Genomic DNA, 24,804 nt, shown 5'->3' with positions numbered 1-24,804 from the left:
TAATATGGTTTTGAACTTTTTAATAATTCTTTAAGTTGAAGTTCAACAAAAGGTGATATCCAATGAAAATCTGGACCACACAGCATTTTCCAGACCTCCAGAGCCTGCATGAAAATGCAAACTGAGTGAAAAAAAACATTTTAAAGTAAAACATAAGAAATAATTAACAATAGCAGGTTAGATAAGTATTAAAAATTTAACAAATTTAAAGATTAAAAAACAGACAAAATTTGAATAACTGCAGTTAGAATATTTATCTAAAAAAATTCATTATATTTTTTGTTAGCATTCTGAAAGTTTGGAAAATGCAACTAATAAATCTCAATTAAAAAAAAAAGAACATAATTTAGTTAACTATTATAATAAGTGAAATATGAATACATTTGCTAATAAATAGAGCAAGATTAATATGCAATAAAAAAATCATTCGTCTTTATAACTTGATACTATTTATGAATGATACAGATTCTAAGTGATCTGCATTTCATACAGATTTGTTGAAATAATTCATTATTCAGTTATTATAAGCATCTTTATATTTTGACAATCTAAAGTTTAATCTATCAGTTTTTATATTAAAGTCAGCTTCATATTTATGATAAAACAATTTCAGTAGAAATTTCCTCAAACTGAAAAAATGGCTTTGCATCTGAAAAAATAAATATGAAATTCATATTTTAAAATTACAAGAGAAGTTTGAAGTGCGAAAATAATTTTCTAACACACACACACACAAAAAGTATTGCATGACTTTCTTTGTAGGTTAATTTATAACAATTACATTAAACTTTGCAACATTATATTTATTACACAATTGCAGCTGCTATTATACAATGATTCTGCACTAAACCTAAACATACATTAAGCTTCCTACTCAATAACATTGCTACAAAATCTGAAATGAATGATCAACCTGGAAGTTAAACTATCTGCCAAGGTATTATTGATACAAAGATAAATTTTGTTTTCTTGTAAATTAATCATTTATCAAATCAATTTTCAATAAAAATTATTTTCATAATATACATAGGAAAGTTAAATTTACAGAACTGATAAAATTATCAACCAACCATTTATCAACTTTATAATTTTACTTGTGTCAGTATAAATAAAAATCCTTTAGATATTAGCACATGTGTAGAAAATAATTAATATGTGTACAATTAATATTTGAGGCCAAATAGCATCTAAAAATGTGCTATTCACATTGAACAAGAAACTAATATACAAAGAAGATTACAAAGTACTTATACAAGAAGATTTAATAGGATGGGAAGGGGTGAATGTAGAATAACAACTTGAACTGCTTAAATAAAACATATCCAAAATATTTTAAAAGCATATATGTGCAAAGGAGATGTTAAATGCAATTTTCCCTGTAATTTCTCCAGCACAACAATCTATATTATGTCTTTTGAAAATTTTGGCGTACTTAAAACATCAAACTAAAAGAAATCAATGCGTACTTAAAGCATCAAACTAAAAGAAATCAATAACAGCTTTGTTATACTTTAATGAAAACTCTAAAACTAAATTTTCCATAAGAACATTAGAGGACAATTTGAAACTAGCATTAGTGGGAGGTTAGTTTTTACGAATTAAAATTCTTCTCTGTTATAAACAACAAAATAGAATAAAATACCTTCAGATACATAGGCTACAAAAATGAAAATAATAACTTTAAGTATAATTGTATTTTAAATTAAGAGTGATATAATAAAGACTAATCAAACATAATTTCCATAAGATTTGCCCTAAAATCCTTGAAATTGGCATGATGACAAACTACCTCACAGTAGATTATTCATTTAGAGGGGGGGGGGACATTTTTGCACTCTGTCTTACGATTAGCACACCATAAATACTGGGGGGGGGGAACTCTGAAAGATTATTTCTTGTTTTCAGTACATGAAAGGCCAATTCAGCCTAAATAAATAACATTACACAAGTGCCATCAATCAAGCTTCTTGCATTTCAGAATGGGCCAACAATTTACTTCTATGTATAAAATAATTAAAATACATTTTTAAAAAAAATGTAATAGTATATAATAACTTTCTGGAAAATTCTACAAGATTTATTATGCACAATCAAGTGCAAAGGAAGGACATTATTCTTAACCTTAAAAAAAAAGACAAAATAATTAAATGTAGGTTTGTTTATAATGTACATTTAATAAGATGGAAAAACACATTATAATCAAATAACTAACTCAATGCTTCTAATCTCAAACTATATATGCCAATTTATATAATCAGTTTGAGGTTTAAGAAATGAAAATTTCAGGTAAAGAATTATCATCTTTGTTCATCAGCCTGACAGAAGATAAAAACAAACTACATGCACCACTTCTCGTAACAAAATTTACAAAAGAATCAAACTTTTGTTATGAAACAACATGCTAATGAAGTAAAATTTCTTTATTTCATGCATATGTCTACACTAATGACATTTAATATTTTAATTTAATTATAATTAATTATAGTATTGTCATTTTAAAACAGTATGAAGATTGTTTTCAGATTGACTCCTCAATTTTGAACCATGTTCAGATCACAAAAATGATATCTGAGCCCTACTTTTAATTTTTTCTCCATCAAAAAATATAAAAATTTTAATTACTGCCCGATTTTGATATTTTTATTATGCAACGAATAATAAAAGAATCCCATGTCAGGATAAAATTAATATAATAACTTTGATAATATGGACATATCCAATTAACAAGGTATTTCAAATAAGGAAATAAGCCCAATTTTTTTTTTTAAATACAAATTATTTCAAATACCTGTATTTAGACAACTGAGATTACAACATTAAAGCTTAATCATAATATTCCGTTTTACAGTTATCTGTATTTTGTGCACTTGTTTTAGTGAAGTTAACACATTTTAAAATTATATTCAGCCTTTTTCTGCTGTGATACATGTTTTTAAAAAATAAGATTTGGAGGATAAATATGTTGAAAAGTTATTTCAAGCATTAACAGTTCACTAGTTGTCAAAATTAACAGTCCTAGGTTACTTATCAAAATTAATGAGAAATGATACTAATAATGAAATATTTACAAAAATGCAGTTATGCATATTGCTCATAGCTTTTCCAGGTAAATGTAAAACCTATCACCAGATATTAAGCAAAAGGCACCAACACCAAAATTATTACAAAAGTAATCTCAAAGATTTCATCATTCAATGAGAAACACATAAAAGGAGGAAACTTACATTAAAGGATTGCTGCAAGCTTGATGAATCGGAATCAAGACAATCGGAAGGTAAACAACTCGTATCTTTTTGTAACGAGCTGGAGACTACATTAGTTTCTGTAATTTCACAATTAGAATTAAAGGAGGCAGAATCCCGAGAGGTAACATGCTCTGAAGGAGTGGCAGAATTCTCATTGCTATCATCAGAAGTTTCATCTTTGACAAGAGGAGAATAATCTGGACAAGTAATATTCATCGAGCTGCTGGATTCTGGATCTTCCACAGTAGTATCTTCCTCAACAGGAGATGTGTCCTTGAGATCTTCCGAGGATGGAGCAGGAGATGCAACAAGAGATGGTGAAGCATCAGCCAATTCTGCTGGTAGGGGAGATTCAACTAAAAAGGCTTCAGGCTCCTCGACACTTGTAGAGTCGGCTGCCATGCGTACGGGGAGATTCAAATTGAATTGCGTTTCTGCCTCTTCCATTTTATCACTTTCGGGATTCTCTCCCAAGGATTCTAGGGAGGAGACTTCAGCATTAGAGCAGGTGTTAGAGGTTTCTAGCAAGTTAATGGTGGAGGAAACAGAGTTAAGCGCAAAGGTAGGAACAGTAGTGGGTAGGCATGTTGTTAGCAGCAACTGATTTGAAGAAGATGGAACCTCGTGCATATTTACATTATTAGATTCCACATTTGGAGTGTCTGGTTTAACAACAGAATTTTCTGTTGACGAATCACTGGCTGGCTCATTTAGCATTGATATGCCTGATGTAGTAACTGATGAAGTTACCATAGATGCCGCATCACATGCTTGAAGTTCAGCTGCAGCTTCAGTGACTGCAGTAGCAGGCTCTTTCTTATTATTTGACTCTTTACATATTTGATAAGAACGTTCTAAATTTGCACTTCCATCACTACGTCCAGAGTTCTTTTTACCACTACCAGATCTAATCACAGGAATTGAGCGAATAGTAATTGGAGGAACTAAGCTTTGGCTAGGTGCCTGTAAAGAAGGAAAAATTGTTTATATACACTAGTAGAAAATCTGTTCCAAATTAAAAACGTGAATAACAAAGAAAATTAAACAAAATATTCATTTTAAAAGGTACTTTGACTTCCATAACTGGGGTTTTTATTCCCCTTCTTTTTCCACTCTTGTTTAATATACAAAATAAATCAGTTTTGATTTTTTCAAAATTAAAATTTTTACAAAACAAATTAAGAGAGATGTTTAAAAGAACTTACAGTTGTTTGAACTACTGTTACAGAGAGTGAAATAGGAATGACAGACGAATCTGCACAAAAAGTCTGAAAAAAAGAAAAAGGAATCAATATTTCCAAAAGCTAACATTAGAAAAACCTTCGTCTTTTTTATTCATTTACAAATTACTAACCTCTCTAGGAGAGTCAATTTCTTCAATTGAATGAGAAGGTGAAGGCATTGATGTGACTGATGAGGGACAAGGAGATGGACAAGGAGAGTGTTGAGTAATGGTCTGAAGGGATTCTTCAGATGATTCTACAAATATATTCAATTCTATTTTAACCCAATTATATTTAAAATCTACTAAACAAAATTTAACATAACTTGCAAAGAAAATCATTCACTAGAAACAAGCAATATATTAATAAAAACAATATCAATTAGTAATGAACCTAATAACAAAATAGAATTCTTTAATCTCTTACCTTTACTTTAACAAGCAAAATCCTATAAATAATAATAATTGAAAATGCATTATAAAGAATTTTTAAACTTTGTCGGTATTAAAGATAAAAATGACTAACTATTTTAAATAAAATATTTGCTAAAAAAAATGTGCAGTCTCTTTGGTGGAATCAAAGTAAATAAGTATATTTTTGTTATTAAGCATTAAAGAAAATGCTTCTACTGGATATATAAAAAGGCAATTTAACTTTTAAGCAAGTTGCTATATAAAAAAAAATCTCAATATTAAATTTTTTATCAGAAACATGAGAATGCCCAGATTTAAGAAATTTTTAATTCAAATAAATAAAATTTCACATTAAAAAAAAATTTCTTCAGAAATCTATTTGGAAGGAATAGCAATCATACTTCTCTTTCTTTAAACATAATATATTGTATCTAAACTTCACATTTAATAAAAAGCATGAAATTAATCAATCAAGATTCAAATACCTCATATTTTAGGTATCCCTATGTTCCTGATTATTTAAAAAAATTAATAGAATGCATTAAAATCTGCTAGCTTTCTTTTAAGTATTTTTAAATTGAATTCATTTTATTTTTAAATTACAAAACATAAAAATTATACCACAAAAAAAATATTTTAACTCAAAATCTCATCGTAATGGCATACTAAGTATATAAGAGAAATCTTCAAAAGATTATTTTTTAAAATAATAATTAATGCTACTGTGGAAAATACATAAAAGGGCAAACTGAAGCTAAACTTAAATTATTTTATTCAAAGTATAAATGACTATAAAAGTATCTAAATTTTTTAAAATTAATTAATAGTTCAGCACAAATTTTAGCGATATGTAAATGTCGATTTCATACTACTACTCTGCAAGAATGATTTCTGTCATCAAATTGTAAAATGGATATTACCTTGATATTAACTAAACCATAAATAGAAAGACAAACAAAAATTAAAAATGAAAAGACATACACCAAAACTAATCAAGATCAAGAGTAATTAAGATCTTAAATAACAAAGAATAGTTATTTTTTAAGGGTTATTTAAAAGTTATTTATTTAAGGCCATTAATATAAGCATAATAAAAGGAATTTAGCAATCTCACAAAAGTAACTAATAAAATCTAAAATCTACTACAGAAGAAATAATTTTCTTGCAGTTTCAAGAACTTCTTTTCATAATTTCTTTTTAGCTATCTCCCTTCTTCATGCTGTTCATTCTCAAGTGACTTTGGTAATATTTTCATCCATGTGTAAGCAATTTTTTTAAGTCACCATGAGACATAAACGAATGTCATTTGATAAGTTTGGAGAAAAGTTGATGCAATATTCAATGCAATGTTTTAGATAACACTAGCAAAGACTTGTGAAAATGACAGTTGGATATAGATGGTAAAATTTAACAAGTTGGTCAGCAGCTCATCAAATATTTAAAAGAAAGAAAAAAAAAAAACCTTGAAGAAATATTCACATAAAAATCAATATAAAGATTGTTTTTTTTTTTTTTTTAATTTTAAAAATTAACATTTAGAAAGGGGAATACCTGGTGATTCAGAAGAATTTGAGGATATTGTTTCTGAAACCTTCAGTTTTTTACTTGGTGGATCATATAGATTTTCACTGCTTTCTTCAATGATTGAGGTATCAATATCTGAAGCTTCATTATAAAGAGGTGAATCCACAGAAGGATGATTTTCATCTGAATGTGAAGGCGACTGGAAAAGAAAAATGCATGGCTAATTAGCTATTTTTTAAATGAGTAAATATGCTATTTGTGGCAATACATTTGCCTATAAAATATTTCCATCAAGCACATATGATCCATGAAAACAGGATTATAATATCATGAATATAGCTAGTTCTTATAAAAGAATAAAAAACCTAATTAATTCTCAAAAATCATAATTTAAATTTAAATCAAATGTAAATCAAAGATTTCAGTACATTTATTTCAAAATATGTTAAAAACATTAAGATAAATATAAAACAAAATTCCAAATCTTTAGTAAATATTTAACAATCAGTTGAAAGCAATTTTAAAAATTAGTAATTATTTATAAAATGATTTTAAAATCGCTTTATAAATATATATCAAGTTGAGTAAAAAGTTTTCTGCCAGTTCCCCCTCCCTTAAATGATAAATACATATAAAAACAGCAAAGCTAATGAGGATAGTAATATCCATTTCTATCTATAATATCTGCCAACATTTTGACAAATTCCAATCCTTTCTGTAAAGAACTGTGACATATACGGGTCCAGAAATAGGTAAACCTCATTTATGATCTTATTTTAATTGAATCAGGCATCATCAGGATGCAACTACAGATGTGAAAACACATTAAAGTCCAAAGAAGCCATATCTATGCTGATGGTGGATCTTGTATTAAATACCACTCTAGATGGTATCTGGTCAGTCATTATACTAAAACGTCCAAGAACGTTTTCTTGATGAAAAAGAACTATATGCCTTCTCAACTCTGATTTTATTTACATTTTATTTATTTATTTTCGTTTTACTTATTTATTTTATTTGCTTCTTGTGAATGACATCACAAACTTTGATTAGCATGATGCTGTATATTACGTTGATAATATGTCTGCACTTTATAGGTGCTCTTTATACATAATTCCACAATAATCCCCTCAGAAACTAGGAAACATTTTCTTGTTCTAGGATACTAGGCTCATCTTGCAACTGATCTGTTGATTCTTCAGGAGCTAATAACTCTCCTGTATAATTTGTATTGTTGTAGTATAAGCATTTTTCATCACAGGTCCCAATTCTACGCAAATTTCTTTTTCTTTCCTTTGATCTCTGAGCTTTTCTTTTTCCCTCCCCCTTTTCCCTTGTATTTGGCTTCAATAGTTAATTTTTGAAGCATCCAATGAAGAAACTTAAATGGCAGATTTATGCATTTAAGAATGTTAATTATTGTTTTTTTGGCAAGCGCTAAGCTCTAGTACAATAGTCCATGTTAAAATACTTTTGCTATGATCAACAATTTGCTCTAACTGCTTATCATCAACTTTAGATAGAAAATGCTTCATCTGCAATGGTGAAATTTCCAGTTTTAAGCTTCTGAAACCAAACTTAAACCATATCATAAAAAGTAGTATTGATCCTTAAATTTGCACAATTTTTTCTGGTAGCATTCAATTACACTAAGGCTTGTTAGGGAGTTTCTACTACATAATTGTTTTGATCTGTTGACATGGCAGCACTATTTTCAACATTTTTTTTTTTTTTGATGGACAAGATAATAAATTTTTAACAAACAAATTGCAAAGTCATGTAATTAGAATTTAAATTACAAAATAATATAAGAAACAAAACATGACGGTGAAAAAATATCAGGATCCAGTGAACGCTCCAAAATATTATAAAATGTTTCATACTTTAAAAAAAACTATTATTTTTTTAATTTTATGTTACTTAATTATTGTTCATTAATAATATATGTCAACCTGACAAAATGTTATATAGCAATATGAATTTCAAAATAAAATGTTCTGAATCTAAGCTGACACATAACAGTTTAGTTAAATAAAATTAAATAGTATTTTTAAATACATGAAATTCTGTTTCATTTGCATATTAAGAGGCTAATATAGAAAACAAAAAGCATTTTTCATATACTATACTGTTTATAATTTCTGAAAGGGCAACTAAGCTTCATAGATACAAAGGATACATAGATTATGCATGATTATATTAATCATTCCATATGCTGTAAATGGTTTAGATAGTTTTCTGAAAATTATTTTAATCTAGGCAATGAATGTGTCATGTTCTAAATGATCATTTGAAACTGACAAAGTAAAATATGAGTGTTAATTTGAAACTAAACAACCTAAAACAACTCGAGGTTTAGGAGAATTTCTTGAATCAACCAATCAATAACATCCAAGTAATTATATCAAAACTATGAATGATAATACGATTTACCCAAGATAACAATACTCAGACAATGAAAAATAAATAGTAATGCTATACATAAAATCCATACAACAATGTGCAGGACATGATTTAAGCACAAAAATGCCCACTCAACTAGACAAAATATCACTTTAGATTCGAAAAAGATTAAGGTCTGCAACTGATGGAATTGGAACTGAACCATTTATTATAGTTGAAGCTATTAAGTGAAAATAAGCCTGTTTAATTCAAAGAATCACTGTTCAGAAAGATACGAATTAAAGAGAACAGTTGTCCAAAAATGACCTGAATCAGCAAGAGAAAGCAAACTGCATTCTAACAAGACAATGTTAGATAACATGTTTTAGGCTATTTAAAATAAATTTTTGTAACTAGAATAAGAAGTTTCTACACATCCTCTATAATTTCTTAGACTTTCACCTTTCACATTCCATTTATTTTAATCGCTTCAGACAGACTGAATGACAAAAACTTCACATCCTTTGAAGATCTAAAAACACTTGTAGATCCCCCCCCCTCCCAAGATTTTTTAGACAAAAACTTTAAAATTTCTAAAAATGTGGGATTATGCAAATATCTGAGAGTTGGGGGGGGTAATTAGCAGAAAACCACATAATGTTGATTAAACGCAATTTTTAATTTAAAAATTTTTTAATGATTATAAAAAAAGGAGTTTTTAAAAAAAATCAATCTGCTAAATGCTTAAAATTTTCAAGCTCTACAACTGAAAAAAAATTTTTTAAGAATGATATTTACTACAATTATAATACTAATTTCTCAGAAAATTGCCAACTTTCCTATATCAAAAAAGAAAGAAAAGGAGTCAGAAATGCATGCAAATCATACTTACATCTTGATCTGGTAGATGCCTATGTTTAGACAAACTAGAATTTAGTCGACTCTTCCGAACTACTGGTTTAATTTTTATAGTTGGCACATGTTTGGTTTGGGTGTTCAAAGACGACTTTAACTGGGAATTTATCAGAAATGGAGAAGATTTGTTTTGATCTGGAAACTCAGACATAGAACTGCAAAACAATGTGCATATTTTAATAGAACTGAACATGCAAAATAATTTCTTAACTACAAAATTCTATAATAACATCACACAAGGAAAATTTTAATAAAAATTACCATAATTTTTTATTGTATCAGATTGCTTGATTTTTATTACCCTTTACTTCCCCTTCAATTACAGAAGACAATGCATGAAAAATTATACACTCAGTTGTAAAACAAACATTCAGGATTAAGATATCAATTAGAAAAATAAAATAAAATACAGGAATGGGAAAAAGTTTACTATAAGGGAAAATTAATAAAACATTAGCAAATACTTTAAGTGTTTCACTAAAAGAAGTATTAATTACAGATTAACTTCAGAATATGAGAGAGCCACTTCAGGATAAGTCAGAAAAATCTTAAATTTAAAGAGTAACCATGGGCTGCCCTAATTCGCAATTCAAATAAATAAATAGAAATACATTATTTTTTTAAGTCTTAAGTCAATGAAATTAATGATTCCTGAATATTTCAAAATCTTAAAAAGACCACTTCCTATTGGAAAAATAATATATATCATTTAACATTCTGCTCAGAATTAACCACACAAAATTAATAAATTCAGTTCATATGCAAATAGAATTTACTTCACAAGTATTTATTTTTATCTGTATAGGTAGTAATCAATTTAGTATAAACAGTTCTTATAATAAAATTTTAGAGGGAAGAAATTTTAAAACAGTTTATTACATCTGTCATTATCAAAAGAAAAAAAGGTGGAGGACTATGGTTCATAAAAGAGCTGGAAAGTCTAGAAAACTATTTTAAATATTACGATAGGATAACTAGTAAATATTTTATTCAAAATAATTAAGATAATAAATGAAAAAGCAAGTGTTAAAAAATAGATGTGACAGCTTTAATAAAGAGGATAAATAATGGTTATTATACAGAAAATTCAAAATGTTTTATAAAGTATTCAAAAAGAAAATTTTTTCAGAAGCTGTTTACACATTTTTAGGTTGACTGTAGAGTAAAAATAAATATCAACTACATTTTTTAAAACTCGTGGTAACAGCTTACTTTAAACAATTGCAGTTACTTCTTATAAATAATATTTTCTCAAACTCATAAGGTAAAAAAAGGTATAATAACTTTTAATATTAATTTACATTAAATAAAAGGCTGTTATTATTGCCATACTCTGGATACAGAGAAAATTTTTGGTTTCATCTTCCAACAAAGTGCCATATAGCCATTTTTTCCTTTTTTTGAGTTACATTTTATGTATTTGTCTACCAGTCATAACTTTAAAGAAAACCCCTGAAAATTGAAACAAAAGTTCAGAAAAAGATATTAGATTGCTTTTTTAAAAAAGAACAACTTAACTTCAAACTTTTTTTTCTAAGCATGTGTAAACAGAATCTAAAATTTAAGAGAAAGCAAACATTTAAATTCAAGACCATTTAGAAAATAATTACTTCAGCTTAACCTATCAACAGATTTAAAATATTTTAACAAATTGAATTTTCAGAATGTCTGAATATTATTATATTTATTCCTCTTATTTATTCCTAAATTCTAAAATTAAGAAAGACCTACTTAAGAACATTTGAAAAATACAACTAAGGAGTTTTCATGATTCATGCATTTTTACAAAATTTTAAAGAGCTGATTACAGCTCAAATCCCTTTTTAATTTTGATTCTCGGTAAGAAACATCAAGAATGATACAAATGTAAATAAACTTATCTGCACGAAGGGTCAAGAGTAACCCATGGTCAACCGACTTACATTCACATAACGCCAATGTTGCATCCAAAGGACACCATGGATCAAGAAGTATTGTTATGTTTTGGATATTCATAATGACAATTGACAAATAGGGAAATGTCAATTGATCTAAGAGCCACGCCTTACCTTGGATTTTTGAAAAGAACCTAAAAAACAACTTTTTCATCGCATATATGTGTTAAAGTATAAATTTAGAGGAAAGATAGTTCTGTCTACAAAATTAGCTCATATGAAAAATAAGTATTGCTACAAAACTAAATCAATTATATTCATCCTTATCAATAAAAAAGCATCATTAACTACAGAGTTATTATAAACCAACTTACTTATAACCCCATACAGGCTCAAAATTGTGAATCTGAAAACAAACAAACAAAAAAAATTAACACTTTATATTAATGATAAATTATTGCTATTATTTTAAACATATAAATATACTTTTAAAAGTTGCAAAAAAACCCCTCCTAATAAAAATTTAAAAGTAGTTTTTAGCAAAACAAAATTTTCAAGATGTAGCACATAATTTCAAGGTTTCTCAAGTAATATTCTTTATAGTCTACTCATAACAATTATAAGTTAATAACTAATTTATTTTTTGCTTTTATCTAAAATTTCTCAGATAAATGTTTTGACACAATAAATTTCAAAATAAAAACAACAATTAACAAACAACTTTAACAGCTTTATAACAATATAATGTTTAAATATTAAATAAACATTTATTCATCTTGTATTAAAACTGCTATGACTGTAATTGCTTTTTAATTAAATATATCGTTTTTTTAAAGAAGTTACATGATTCTGGGCACCTGTCAATGTGGTGGGTGTTTGTTAAGATAGATATATGAAAATATCCATAAATCTATTATTAACACATAATCAATTTCCAAAGAAGATATCAAATGCAGTCCTACCTTCCAAGGATCAAGCTTGCTGTGATCACGCTCAGCTTCACCTTTTAATTTCATCTGGTTTTCTGGAGTAAATTCTCCTTCTTGAAGACGCCGCTTCCATTCCTGACATGCTCTAGCAAAAAATTCATTGCTCAAAGCAGTTGCAGTAAGTCTGACAGAATAATCAGATCCTATTATTCTGTCAGCGTGAGGTAATAATTGAACCAATCGATATTGATACACAGGAGGTAACGATGCAAATGTATGTTTATTTAAAAGTGCCTGGAATTTAAAAAATATTATTGAGCTTTTTAAAATATAGACAAAAATATAATGCTTTATTTCTGAAACATACACACACAAATACAGTTTTTAGTAGAATATCCACTATCATAAAATACACTCGAGTCCATGTGTTGATAAGATAAAATCAAAATTCCAATTTCTATATACAAAATTAATAAATAATTGAATAGGAATAGGAATTGCTGTTGAATAGGAATAAGAGACATTACTGCTTGGTTGGAGAATATAAGAAGATTTTTTTTTAACATGACAAGCATATAAATCGCACAACAGGATAAATGGTTAAGCTGAGTACAGCAGGGGGGGGGGATTGTGCATCCATTTTGAAATGATTTGTTTCTTCTTGGTGTAGCAAATGCTATGAATCAAAGAAATCAAAGAATACATGTAGATAATCTTACCCATGGAAGAATAATAGAAAAATTAGAAAGCCATTCCATCAGAGGTGTTAGTAATGATTTACTAAAAGTCAAAAATGTTAGAAGATAGATACGAACAGAATTTTACAAAAATGGAACAATTATTAGGTGTTCAGAAATGTAACTATTTTGATTTGATTGTCTATAAACCAATCAATTTCAATATTTTTGACAAAAGGAAGAAATGCAAGTATTGAAAAGAACATGTCAAGGGAACTTTTAAGCAGTGGTTATTTTGTATTAAGCATGACTGAGAGCAAGATCTTGTTTATGATAGAATTCAAAGCAGAAATCTGGAACTGACAATTCTTTTGCCATCATTTTATAAGCTGGACATTAGAGCACCAATGGTCTCGGCAGGTATAAAGCAAAATAAATGTATACAATTTTACAACAAGGAAAAGAGAACTATGATATCCCATATTATTTCCTAAATGTTATATTGCCACATATACATGATTTTCAGAGTCCTATTGGAAATTGTTTCATGTTCATGGATGATGATGTCCATTGTCATTGTGCAGCATATGCTGATAATCTTCAAGAGATACTTTGGGGGAAAAAAGTGGCAGGAGAGGGGGGTGATAAAATTACAATCTATAGTTAGCAAAAAAGATCTTCTGTTGATACTTATATGAAAAAGTCAGAATTGAAATCCAATTCACAAGGATAATCAACTCAAGATTGATATCCTTTGCTGAAGTTTGTGTAAATTTTAAATTTATGCTTGCATTAATATAAAAAAAACAGTATTTTTAATTTTTTTAACACAGTGAAGTAAAATTTAAATGTTTTAGGAATTTCATTACAAAATAATAATAAACTCTTAGGCTTTATAGAAAAATAACTTAAGATAATATTCCAAATAGTTAAATGACATCATCAAGGCTACATCATTGTGCCTAGAATTTATTGCAATGGCCTGGTACTGCTAAGGTTAAATTCAAAAGCATAACACAACTTATTTTATAAAAGAGCGTAAATGTAAAAAAATAAAAGAAAGTAACTTTCAATAAATTTTACATTCAGTTTCAGAAGAAGTATAATTTTTAATTATAGTGTTTCAGAAATTAATTACCATACCAAAAGGTAAAAATTTCCAAATATGTGCAAAATACGAACATAAATTTAAAATTATAACAATTACTCTCTCATTCCTATTACTCCTATCAAAATCTTTAACAAAATGTGCAGCAAATAATGCACACTGACAAGTAATCTATTTTAAATGTAAAATTTCAATTCTCTATTTAAAAATTGTACAACAAATTAAGAGTAAGTGAGATAAAAATTATTTCTTTCAATTGACATTTAAGTTAGGTGAAAAAAATAAGTGAGACATGCAACAGAAACTTAATAATGCACTAAATAAAATTTTTTTTAAATCACAAAATTTTATTTAATATGTGATTATTAAAAAATAAATATTAATATTTACCCTTAAATTGGTATTCACTAATATGGAATCAGGCGTTTCAATATTAATACATCCTTTTTTAGTTTGAGCAATCTGAGCAGCTATTAAAAAGACAATGAAATATCAATAAAAAATTCTGCTTTTGATAATTACAAGTTATCAATATCACTATAATTCTTACCTGTGCTAAGTTTCCTGTTAGATCTTTTCCTTGGCTAAAATAGGAAAGATTGTTCAATTAATACTATTATCAATAAGATTTAATAAAATAAAATAACTCATTGTAATGTAAATAAATTAAAAGAATCTATAAAAATATCATGAATCCAAAATGATAATTTTAAATAAGAAGCATTAAAATTGATACAAATTATTCTTTATTCAATTATCTTAGGAATATTTAAAGTTCACAGAGTATAAATTATTAATCTAGATATTGATTATTAGTAAGATGCACAAAGAGCATGAAAATTTTATGAATGGTTAATAATTTACTATTGAACTTTTAATTATCAATTATAAAAAGTTTCAAATTCTCAAAAAAATATTACATAAGAAAACTGAAATGCTCATGTAAGGAAAGGCAAACTATAAAACTATCTAAAAAAGAAATCCGTAGCAAATGTGAAAAAAATAAAAGATTTTTTTTTTTTTTATAATTACTGTAGAAAGAAATATAAATATTCACATACTTTGTGAATAACTAAAAAATTTGTCAAAATCAAATTATTCGGACAGAAATTTGGAGGACTGATGATTAATTATTCCAAACGAATAAGGTGCCAAAACCAACTTAAGATATATAACAAAATAATTATTATTTTTAATCCATATATTTATTTACCTTGAAACTCAGACCAGGTATAGAAGCAAGAAGTTCTCGCATTGTTTGAGGTTTATGTCTAGTACTTTCTCGAAGTGAAGTTTTCTCTAATGAACAGCGCCACCTCTCTTCTGGGACACAACCTTGCAAGTACATTTCACTCTCAGAAAATTTCAAAAGCAGTATTCAATAGTTTTCTATTCATTTCATTTAAAATTGCATAACAAAAGAGTTTCTCATATATAATTAATGATTAGAATTTAGAATAAAATATTAAAATTATTTAAAATATTTCAAAAGCAGTATTCAATAGTTTTCTATTCATTTCATTTAATAATGCATAACAAAACAGTTTCTCATATTTAATCAAAAATGATTAGAATTTAGAGTGAAATATTAAAATTATTTAAAATATAATTATTTTTTTTTAAATATATTTTGCTCAACTAAAATATCTAATTAGAAATTTACCAGCTCCTGCAGGAGCAGGTGGCAAGGACTTCATGATGATGCGAGGAATAGGAGGAGGTGCATTGCCACTAGCAGCGATGGCTGTATTTCTTCGTCTCCTCTTCTGCTGTTGTCTTAGTGCATGCTTTATTGCCCTTTGACTATGACTTTGTGAAACCTAAATTTAAGTTTATAAAAAAATTGCATTAAGATGCAGTAACGCCCATTGGATAGCTGGATTTATATAGAAATGAAAATATGCATAATAAATAAATAAATTATTTTGGTATCTACATCAATTTGAAAGCAGGCAGGGAAAAAAATGAAATGATTCATTTGAATTTCAGTCAAGATTTTATTAATTTTTCCACTTAAAAAAATGTTAAATTAAAAAAAAAATTATATGTATATGCATGCAGCATAGCCCCTAAGATTAAATGTTTTTGATGATATATAAGCTAGATTAAAGATCAAAAATAAAATAACCAGTATTTGACATTTCAATGCCCAGTTATGTACCATTAAAGTAGTAAGTAAATCCTTGTCTATTAACAATTTTCTTTAAGTTGGAAAAGCATCCAAATCAACAACATAAATCCATCAGTTAATCCCATTCAGTTAAGTAAAAAAAGGGGGGAGGGGTGCGGTCTTCTGTTTCCCGTCTTTAATAATACATTCAAAATATACTCCTGCCACCTAATCTTAGTGTGACTATCAAAGAAAAAAAAAATCAAAGCATCTTTATCTATTTTAAAGATTAAAACAACGGCTTTAATAAGCAATATATTGCATATTACATCTAATATGAATTATATTACCAATTATTAAATACACCAAGAATAAAATGTGTCATCAGAATGAAAATCAAATTATCAGGAAAAAAAATTCCTTAATGTGGAAAATTAGGTCCAAATTTTCCACATTCATTTGGTTACATTTTAATAAAAAGTTTATTAAATAATTAGAAATTCAAGTTTTAATTGGAAATTAATCTTTAAAAAATGCACTATCTGTACATCAAATTCTTCCAGAAAGGAGAAAAATAAAAACAGTTCTAATTAGTTAATACTGTTATTGCTAATTCAGAAACTTGACGATTGTACATAAGGGTGCTCTGAAGAAAAATTAAGGATTCTTGACATTTATTACTTTCTATATTGTTGCTATTAGTCCTTTCCTTATAACTGCCATTCTAATACAGTTCCAAAACTGAGCTTTCTTCAGTCAATGAGTAAATGTAAATAAAATAAATGAAGTTGATATTTTTTTAATATCGAAATAAGCGAAGACTATGAAGGTATGTTGATTGCAATTTAATGTAAAAATTATGATGGCAATGATTAGGGCTAAAGACTGCATATTATATATAACTTTGGCAGAAATATGTAATTAGAAATGAAGGAACAATTTTTATTACTCTTAATACACTGAGTAATTAATAGCTATTGCTATAACAAGTAAAATAAAATATTAAGCACTGTCAAAAAGCAATTGATTTTTAGCTGCATTTTATGACTTTTAAGCCCATGCAAGAGTGGGGGGAAAAAAACTGCATTTTTACATTTATCTTCTATTAGTAATTTTTCCACGGTATAATGACTTTTTTTCCCCACACTAGAATGAATAACTATCTAAAATCAAATTTTCCAAAACTTGCATAGATCCCCTTCAAAATTCTTGACAAATAAAACAATTAAAGTTGCATGGACCAAAATTAGGTACATTAGTTTAGGAGATGTTTTTTATTAAAATAAATATAAAAAATTAAACACATGCACAAAAATCTTTGAAAATTGCATAAAATTACAAATATTAATCTATATAATCTTTTTTTTTTTAAAAAAAAATTTTTGTTAGTATGAATGATTTATGATACCTTTGAAGGTGAGGAAACGGGTAGATTTGCAACTGAGGATTGATTGCACTTTTCTTTCTTAGGATCTTCTAAATTTTCACCATTTATTCTTCTCACTCGTGTATAATATTCATTTTTGTAAGTAAGAGGTTTGACTGTAAGCTGGTCAGCTTTATGAAGGAGAGATTCATCTGTTTGATGATTGCATATAGAATTATTGTTCAGAGCAGTTAAATTCTTATAACCAGGAGGTAGTCGTACATAAAGAACTGAAAATAAAAGTACTTAATCAGAACATTTTTATTTCAATAATATAATAAAGTCATATATAGAGGCAATACAATAAATAACAATACACAATTTATTTAAAATTTTACTTAGAAAATTTGATTCTTACTTTTATTTCATAATAATCTTTTCCAAATAATTATTCCATATTCATTTCATTAATTTAAAGAAATCCACATGTGAAGCTTTTTTCCAAACGTAGGAGATGTTTTTAAGTTGTTTTTTGTTGCTATTTAATTAGATTGCTCATCGTGAAATTAAAAATTATAAAAGCCAGAAGAAAAAAAAAAAAAGAAGAAAAAAAAAAAAGGAAAGATGACTGGATGTAACAAATTGTACAGCAAAAAAAAAAAAAAAAAACGATACAGCTACCTCGATCTTTTTTCCTTCCAGGTGATAAAGAGGCCCCTGAATCTTGATCTGAATCACCAGGATCAAAATCTTGTCCACTTTCATCTTCATCAACTTCCATTTTTATACCCCCTTCAGGAATATTACTCTGCAAAAGTTTTTATGCAAATAAGTAAAATCTAACTCGAAAATAAATTTTAAAAAATAATAATTTTTTTAAAAAAAACTATTTTTCTCAGCTTTCAAAAAGTTTCAATTCAGCATTCGCTTGACATGATTTTAAAAAGTAAATCAAATGAACCAGAAATTTCAGAAATTAAAGATTCAGAAAACATTTTAAACTCTTCAGAAAATTTATTCATTTGTGAAAGTAAACAGGCAATTTTCTAAAAAGGCATGAAAGATAAATATATATTCAAAGTATATTAGATATGCATGTTTTAAAGTAAGTAAACTGATTATGGTTATAATTATCACCATAAATAACTTTTAAGAATTAAAGAAACACAATTTTAAAAATAGTGATACCAAATGTAGTTGAATTCTATAATTTATATAATAAAAAAAATCACTTTCACCAAAAAAAAAATCAATAAATGTTTGAAGCTTTTTTGAGCAATAGTAGTAGTCCAACTTTTGAAAAATAAATTTCTAGTTTTTGATGGTGAGGAATAAAAAAAGCATAACTTGCTATTATTGTCTTAAGTAAGAATTTTTTTCTAAATTGCAACTTAATAAATCTTGCAAAATAGGAACTAGAATAACAACAAAAAATGAGTTCTATTAAAACATATTTTGCAATATGTTATGTGGCATAAGTAGATTTCTAATGATTTGCCTTTATGTATGTGTGAGTATATGTACTTTACTTATTATAGGTAGTGGTGGTGCACAACTCACTCTGTTCCTCAACCCCTAATAAGAAACAATTTTAATTCTTTTCAGATCCCTACATGATTCTAACTCACTTTAGCTTGAAAAAATTGGCAATGTTCCAGTAATTCAGAAATTTCGATCCATAAATTGATTATGCAGTCAAACTTGTTTTTGTACAGTCCTTTTTTTATGCAGTATATGAATTCCAACAGTGATGACACTGTAACATGTTGCAATGTTTTCTATTAGAATACATCCAGTCACTAATACAAAGTGTATGATATATAATGTATATATGTATCATATAATTTCAATATTCCAAAATAATACATTGAAAAAATAAATCAACTTTAATATCTTCAAGTAATGAGAGTGATTTTGAACCAGTCCATCACAAGATGATGCACATTTTGGATTACGATCAATAGTATTGAATTATAAACATTTTGAAAATTTCTCTGTGTTTAAGATGAGAAATTAAATTTAAAAAAAAGATATTTCCATGTGAAATTTAATGATTTTATTTGGAAAACATTTCTTATTATTATAAAAACTTTCACCAGATTTTCGAAATGTGACTTTTTTTTATGTGCCTCCCCCCCTCCTTCCCTTTTCTTTAATTTTAAAAAACATTTTGCGAGATTTCTTAAATTCTTTTTTTTTTTTTTAATATATAGTAAAAAATTATTTGTAACAGCTATTTATGAAGTTTTGGAATATTTTTTTGTGCAGTTTCTTTTATGCAGTTCCTATTTAAAAAACAGGTTAAGCAGTACATCTCTATTTTATCTATTCCAACTGGATTTTTATATGAATGATTCATCGCTTTCTTTTGCAATAAAGTCTCATCTTTGATGATTTTGATTTATTATCAATTACACTGATATTTTTGCATTATCCCAAGGTGAAAGAAAGAAAAAATAAAACTTGTCCATGCGAGTTGATGCCAAATCATGATTAACAAATTCAAACTGATTTTGCATCCACATAATCATTTTATATAGAGAAAAATTGAACCAGCTGGCTTCGGTATTCAACTGCTTCATGGGATTGATGGTTGCTAATTGTTTCCTCAGCAAAATATTTTTAGATTCCAAATGTTGATAGATATATATCTTACATTATTTCAAATCCTTATACTGTTCTGTTTAGTATTCTTTGCACTTGCCTACTTTTCAGTCTACATCTTTATACATCCAATTATATTGCATGATAAAGCAGCAGTATTTTAAAATGCAGCCACTTTAAATTTCTATCATCATTGCTTGATTCAGAACTTAAACCTTAATTTTAACAACAATTCTTATTCTAACAATTTTAGAACTTAACAAGTCATATGTCTCAAATCATGGTACAAAAATAAAAGAGCTGATCCTAAAAAAAAAAAAAAAAAAAAAAAAAAAAAAAAAAGCAGTTAAGAATTGACAGACATGAATGTCAATCAAAGTTAACAATAATCAGGACATTCAAGGACTAAAAAAGATTTTTATGGTACAATTTGATTGAAATCCAATACCTATCTTTGGTGTGTGATAACCAGTAGAGTTTATGCCAAATATAAGAAAATAATCCAAATTCCTAAATGGAGATAATGACATATAATACTTAAGAAATGCAAAATGCAATGTATACATTTCTTACAATATTTTTCCTATTTTCTATAAGCTATTTTTTTTAAAAAAATGTTGTTTGTTTGTTACTGGATAATTCAAATTCTACTTGGAAGCTAGATGGACACTTTTTAGCATGGACCTAATGATTATAAGGTATGATGAATTAAATAGGACATAAACTAATTAATAAAATTCTAGAATTCGAACATGTCCTGTTATAGCAGTTTATAGATTCCTCAAATACTAAATGGATGCTATTTAACTACATTAAAATATTTTTTTCAATGTCGATTCTGGAATGTTGAGTTCTTGATTTCAGTTCATATATTTGCATCAGAGTAACTTAAAAAATAAGTTAAAATATCTTTTTCTGTATCATGTTCCCTATTCCTCCTTGAAAAAAATATAGATTCTGACTGTTATCACTAAACCATTCTGTAAACACACTTTATAGAAAAATATAGAAAATTTGGAAAATTATGTTTGTATCCTTCTACAACTATACCGTCTTTGTGATCATGAAAAGGATAAACAACATACTCAAACCTTTGCTGCTACCAAATTATGTCATTCTTTTAGAAGGCACACAAGTGTCAGCAAAGAGTTTTATTTTATTGTTAAGCATACCAATACTTCCCCAAGATATCTTAAATATTCAATTTTTCAAGTTTCTCTTCCTTTCTATATAAAATCAAAAAAGAATATTATGTAAGATTAGCAAATTAATTTGAAATCATGATGACTGGATGATGTACTAAAAAACATTTGTATACGACATTTTTTTTTCCTGCATTGAAAGAATTTTCATTTCTAATAATAGCATTCTAATAATAAATAGTATAGTTCTGTAAATTTCATATGTAAAAATAAGTAACTTAGTGCAAGCATTGATGAACATAAAAGAAACATTGCACTAACTGGTATCTTTACACTAAGGAGAACACATAAAAATTTAATTCTTTAGCATTTTAATATTAACCCCGGTCGAAACCAAAATGTTTCTATACAATTAATTGCCCACCTTATTTATTGAAATTTTGTAACTGAAAGTATCAGCTTAGGTGCAATATTTAGGAAAATAAAAGCTTGGTCCACTTTTTTGGGACACCTGTACATATGAATATAAAAGAAAATATTTTCACATAGTGAACTCTTTATTAAGCCAACTTATTTGATTGCATTAAAACTGTCTTTCAAAAAAAAATTAGGAAAATGGAAAATTTAATTTGAATTTTTTTAAAAAAAAGAATACTTACAGTTTTATAGCAAATTACATATAAAGTTGGTTCCCATTTTATCATAGATTTTTCTTATCTACAACTCTTTTTGTTCTCTAGTTTCAGGACCGAAAATGAAATTTCCATTTTTTTTTTTTTTTTTTTTACTTAGTAACTAATATTCACCTCTTGGTAGGAAGAAAATTTAGGGGAAATAATACCTAAACCTAAACAGAAATAGTTTAAAGCAATAAAATTAAAATTTTTTCTTCCCTGATTTAAAATTCCTGGTCACTAATCTATGTCCCGATTATCAAGATACAATTTTCTCAACTCCCTTCCCCTCTCCAAAGGATGTAGTTTTTAGCAGAATATTGGAAACTTTTGAGATAGCATTTAAAATAACAAATAATGTCTCTATGGGAGGGGGGGGGGAGGTCGGCTCAAAATTTTTCCAAAGGAAAATACTAAAATTATTGGACTAAGAGAAATATTCAAATAAGTAAATATTTAATCTTTCTTTTTATAATTTATGACATCTTTTGCAAAATTTAAAGTTGGAAGTTTTGATTATTTATAATAAAATTTGCTCACCCTGAATATAAGAGAATTTTTGAAAAAAGTAATCAATTTGAAAAATTACATAAAAAACTCTAAATTCTACAAACTGGGGGGGGGGAAGAATTATACACAACAAAAACCATATTTTGGAAAATTATATTAGTTTTACAATGAAAACTTTGTAATTTTGTCATAAACATTAACCCTGCTGTTCTGTTCATATTTACTTCATGTATGTAGCATTCAGGTCAATATGATCCTACTCAGAAAACTAACCTTTCTTGCAGTATAATTGAAAGGTGTCATTTAAGAAATGTTTTAAACAATAGTAATATAAGTTTAACAATAGATCTAATAATATAAAGCAGCTATAAAAATAACAAAAATATATTTGATATTGAAACTTATAATAATAACAGAAAGATATTCGAAACTGAAACTTACTTTTATTTACAATTTGAACAACAATATTTTACATGAGATTTGCAAATGTGATTCGTACAATTGCAGCATAACATATTAGTTTTGCAGTCATTGTTTGACAGACAGAGCTTTCACCTTGCACATTCGACACACAATGAAGTATTCTTTGCAAATTCCGATAATATGTTTTTCCTTTTTCTCTGTATTCATTTCACTATTTTTATTCAGTCCTCACTTCTTGGTAGGTGTGACCTTGCTACAATGTTTGGAAAAATGAGTGATTTTTCCCAGTTCTTCCAAAAATAACAGTCATTTAGTCAATTAGTTTTCATTCCATTCACTTCGTATTAAAGTCCATAGAACAAATGCATTCTATGCGGAAATTTCAAGCATGTTATAGAATACTATCATGGACCAGCGATTTGTTTATCTTTTACAAGTGTATGCATTTAAAAGTTGATCAAGATTATTCACAGCCCCTTTTGTTGAATTACAATCTAAGATCATTAATGGTTTTTGTCAGAGCTACTAATTTCTTTGTCATGATGCAAAGGGCTCATAAGAATAACATTCTTTTTTGAGATGTAGTTTACAACTGCTATGTCTTCTGTAACATAAAATAATGAGCTGTGAACTTCTTTGTTTGGCCTTTCTTCAGGAGGTTCTGATTTACTTTTTCTGATGGTGCCAAGCATAGTCATTTTTCGTTTTAGAAGAAGTTGTCCTATGTTGTAACATGTGAAAAAATTATCACATGTAATATTGCACCCCGAACACCCATATGATCACTCTCATGTTACTTGCATTCCTTAATTTTTCTCTGCCTTTGACTCTTGTTCTTTTCCAGTGTAAATTTGTGTTTTCAGTACATATGAAGTTTTATTGTCACATAAATTCTATTCTTTGGTCCCATATTTAGAGGCTTACTTTATATTGTTTGAAAGGACATAGGCCACAAAATCCTACTAATTGTTCATCTACAGTAATATTTTCATTCGGATTGTATAATTTTGGTAGAATTTCTATCCACTTTTCCCAGATATTTCGCAATGCAGCTAATTTATCGAAATTTCTTTTTTCTTGACGAATGGACTTATTATCAAAACAAATAACTCTCGATATGGTGCAAAATGTTTTGAGGGACATTGTCACACAAAATATATTTCTGCCAGTTTCTTTATCCCATAAGCTTTTTGTTGATTCTCCATATGATTTATAAACACCAGCTAACAATAATAATCCAATATATGCTTAAAAAGTTTTACTTTCAATATTTTTCCACTTTTTTCCATAAATCCTTTCTCTTTCAATATTAATCATATTTATGATTTCAATTTCAATTGTAGAATTGAATACTACCTCAAATGCACTTTTTATGTCTGATATCCTTGCCATTGAATATCCTGTGACCCCTGGAGTACTCTTTATAATAATAGCAGTGGTTGATTGAGAAGAAAGTGGCAGCAGATCAAATTTCAACTTGGATTGAATACTCCCTTTATAGTTCATTTGTTGAATAGCAGTATCAAAATCGTTGTCAGAACTTTTACTCTCAATTTCATCACTTGTATGATTTTCATACTCCAATACTTCTTCTGCGCTGTCAGAAACTTCTATTAGTTTAGCTATATCAGCGCGATTAAAATTTCTATGATTAGTCATTTTTTTCTCTCACATTCGCAGGCACA

The 24,804-nt window shown here is 27.4% G+C and overlaps 1 protein-coding gene across 4 annotated transcripts in view; it reads right to left on the bottom strand.

Moving 5' to 3' along the window:
- The window catches only part of LOC129962656 (putative Polycomb group protein ASXL2), a 39,055-nt gene that overhangs the window by 5,404 nt on the left and 8,847 nt on the right, over window positions 1-24,804 (bottom strand). For 3 of the 4 annotated variants that reach the window (XM_056076542.1, XM_056076541.1, XM_056076543.1), the window contains 13 exons: window positions 18,448-18,574; window positions 17,809-18,056; window positions 15,954-16,110; window positions 15,504-15,625; window positions 14,841-14,874; window positions 14,681-14,760; window positions 12,539-12,799; window positions 11,951-11,982; window positions 9,680-9,857; window positions 6,433-6,604; window positions 4,600-4,724; window positions 4,451-4,513; window positions 3,225-4,208 (listed from right to left, as the gene is read on the bottom strand). In XM_056076542.1, coding sequence (XP_055932517.1) covers window positions 3,225-4,208; window positions 4,451-4,513; window positions 4,600-4,724; window positions 6,433-6,604; window positions 9,680-9,857; window positions 11,951-11,982; window positions 12,539-12,799; window positions 14,681-14,760; window positions 14,841-14,874; window positions 15,504-15,625; window positions 15,954-16,110; window positions 17,809-18,056; window positions 18,448-18,574 — 2,583 coding nt within the window. The remainder of the gene's footprint in view (window positions 1-3,224; window positions 4,209-4,450; window positions 4,514-4,599; window positions 4,725-6,432; window positions 6,605-9,679; window positions 9,858-11,950; window positions 11,983-12,538; window positions 12,800-14,680; window positions 14,761-14,840; window positions 14,875-15,503; window positions 15,626-15,953; window positions 16,111-17,808; window positions 18,057-18,447; window positions 18,575-24,804) is intronic. The other variant, XM_056076544.1, reaches the window with a different exon arrangement.

This window comes from Argiope bruennichi, chromosome 3 (genome assembly GCF_947563725.1).
Source record: "Argiope bruennichi chromosome 3, qqArgBrue1.1, whole genome shotgun sequence".
Classification (NCBI taxonomy): domain Eukaryota; kingdom Metazoa; phylum Arthropoda; class Arachnida; order Araneae; family Araneidae; genus Argiope; species Argiope bruennichi.
This window is presented reverse-complemented; position numbering and strand designations above follow the sequence as displayed.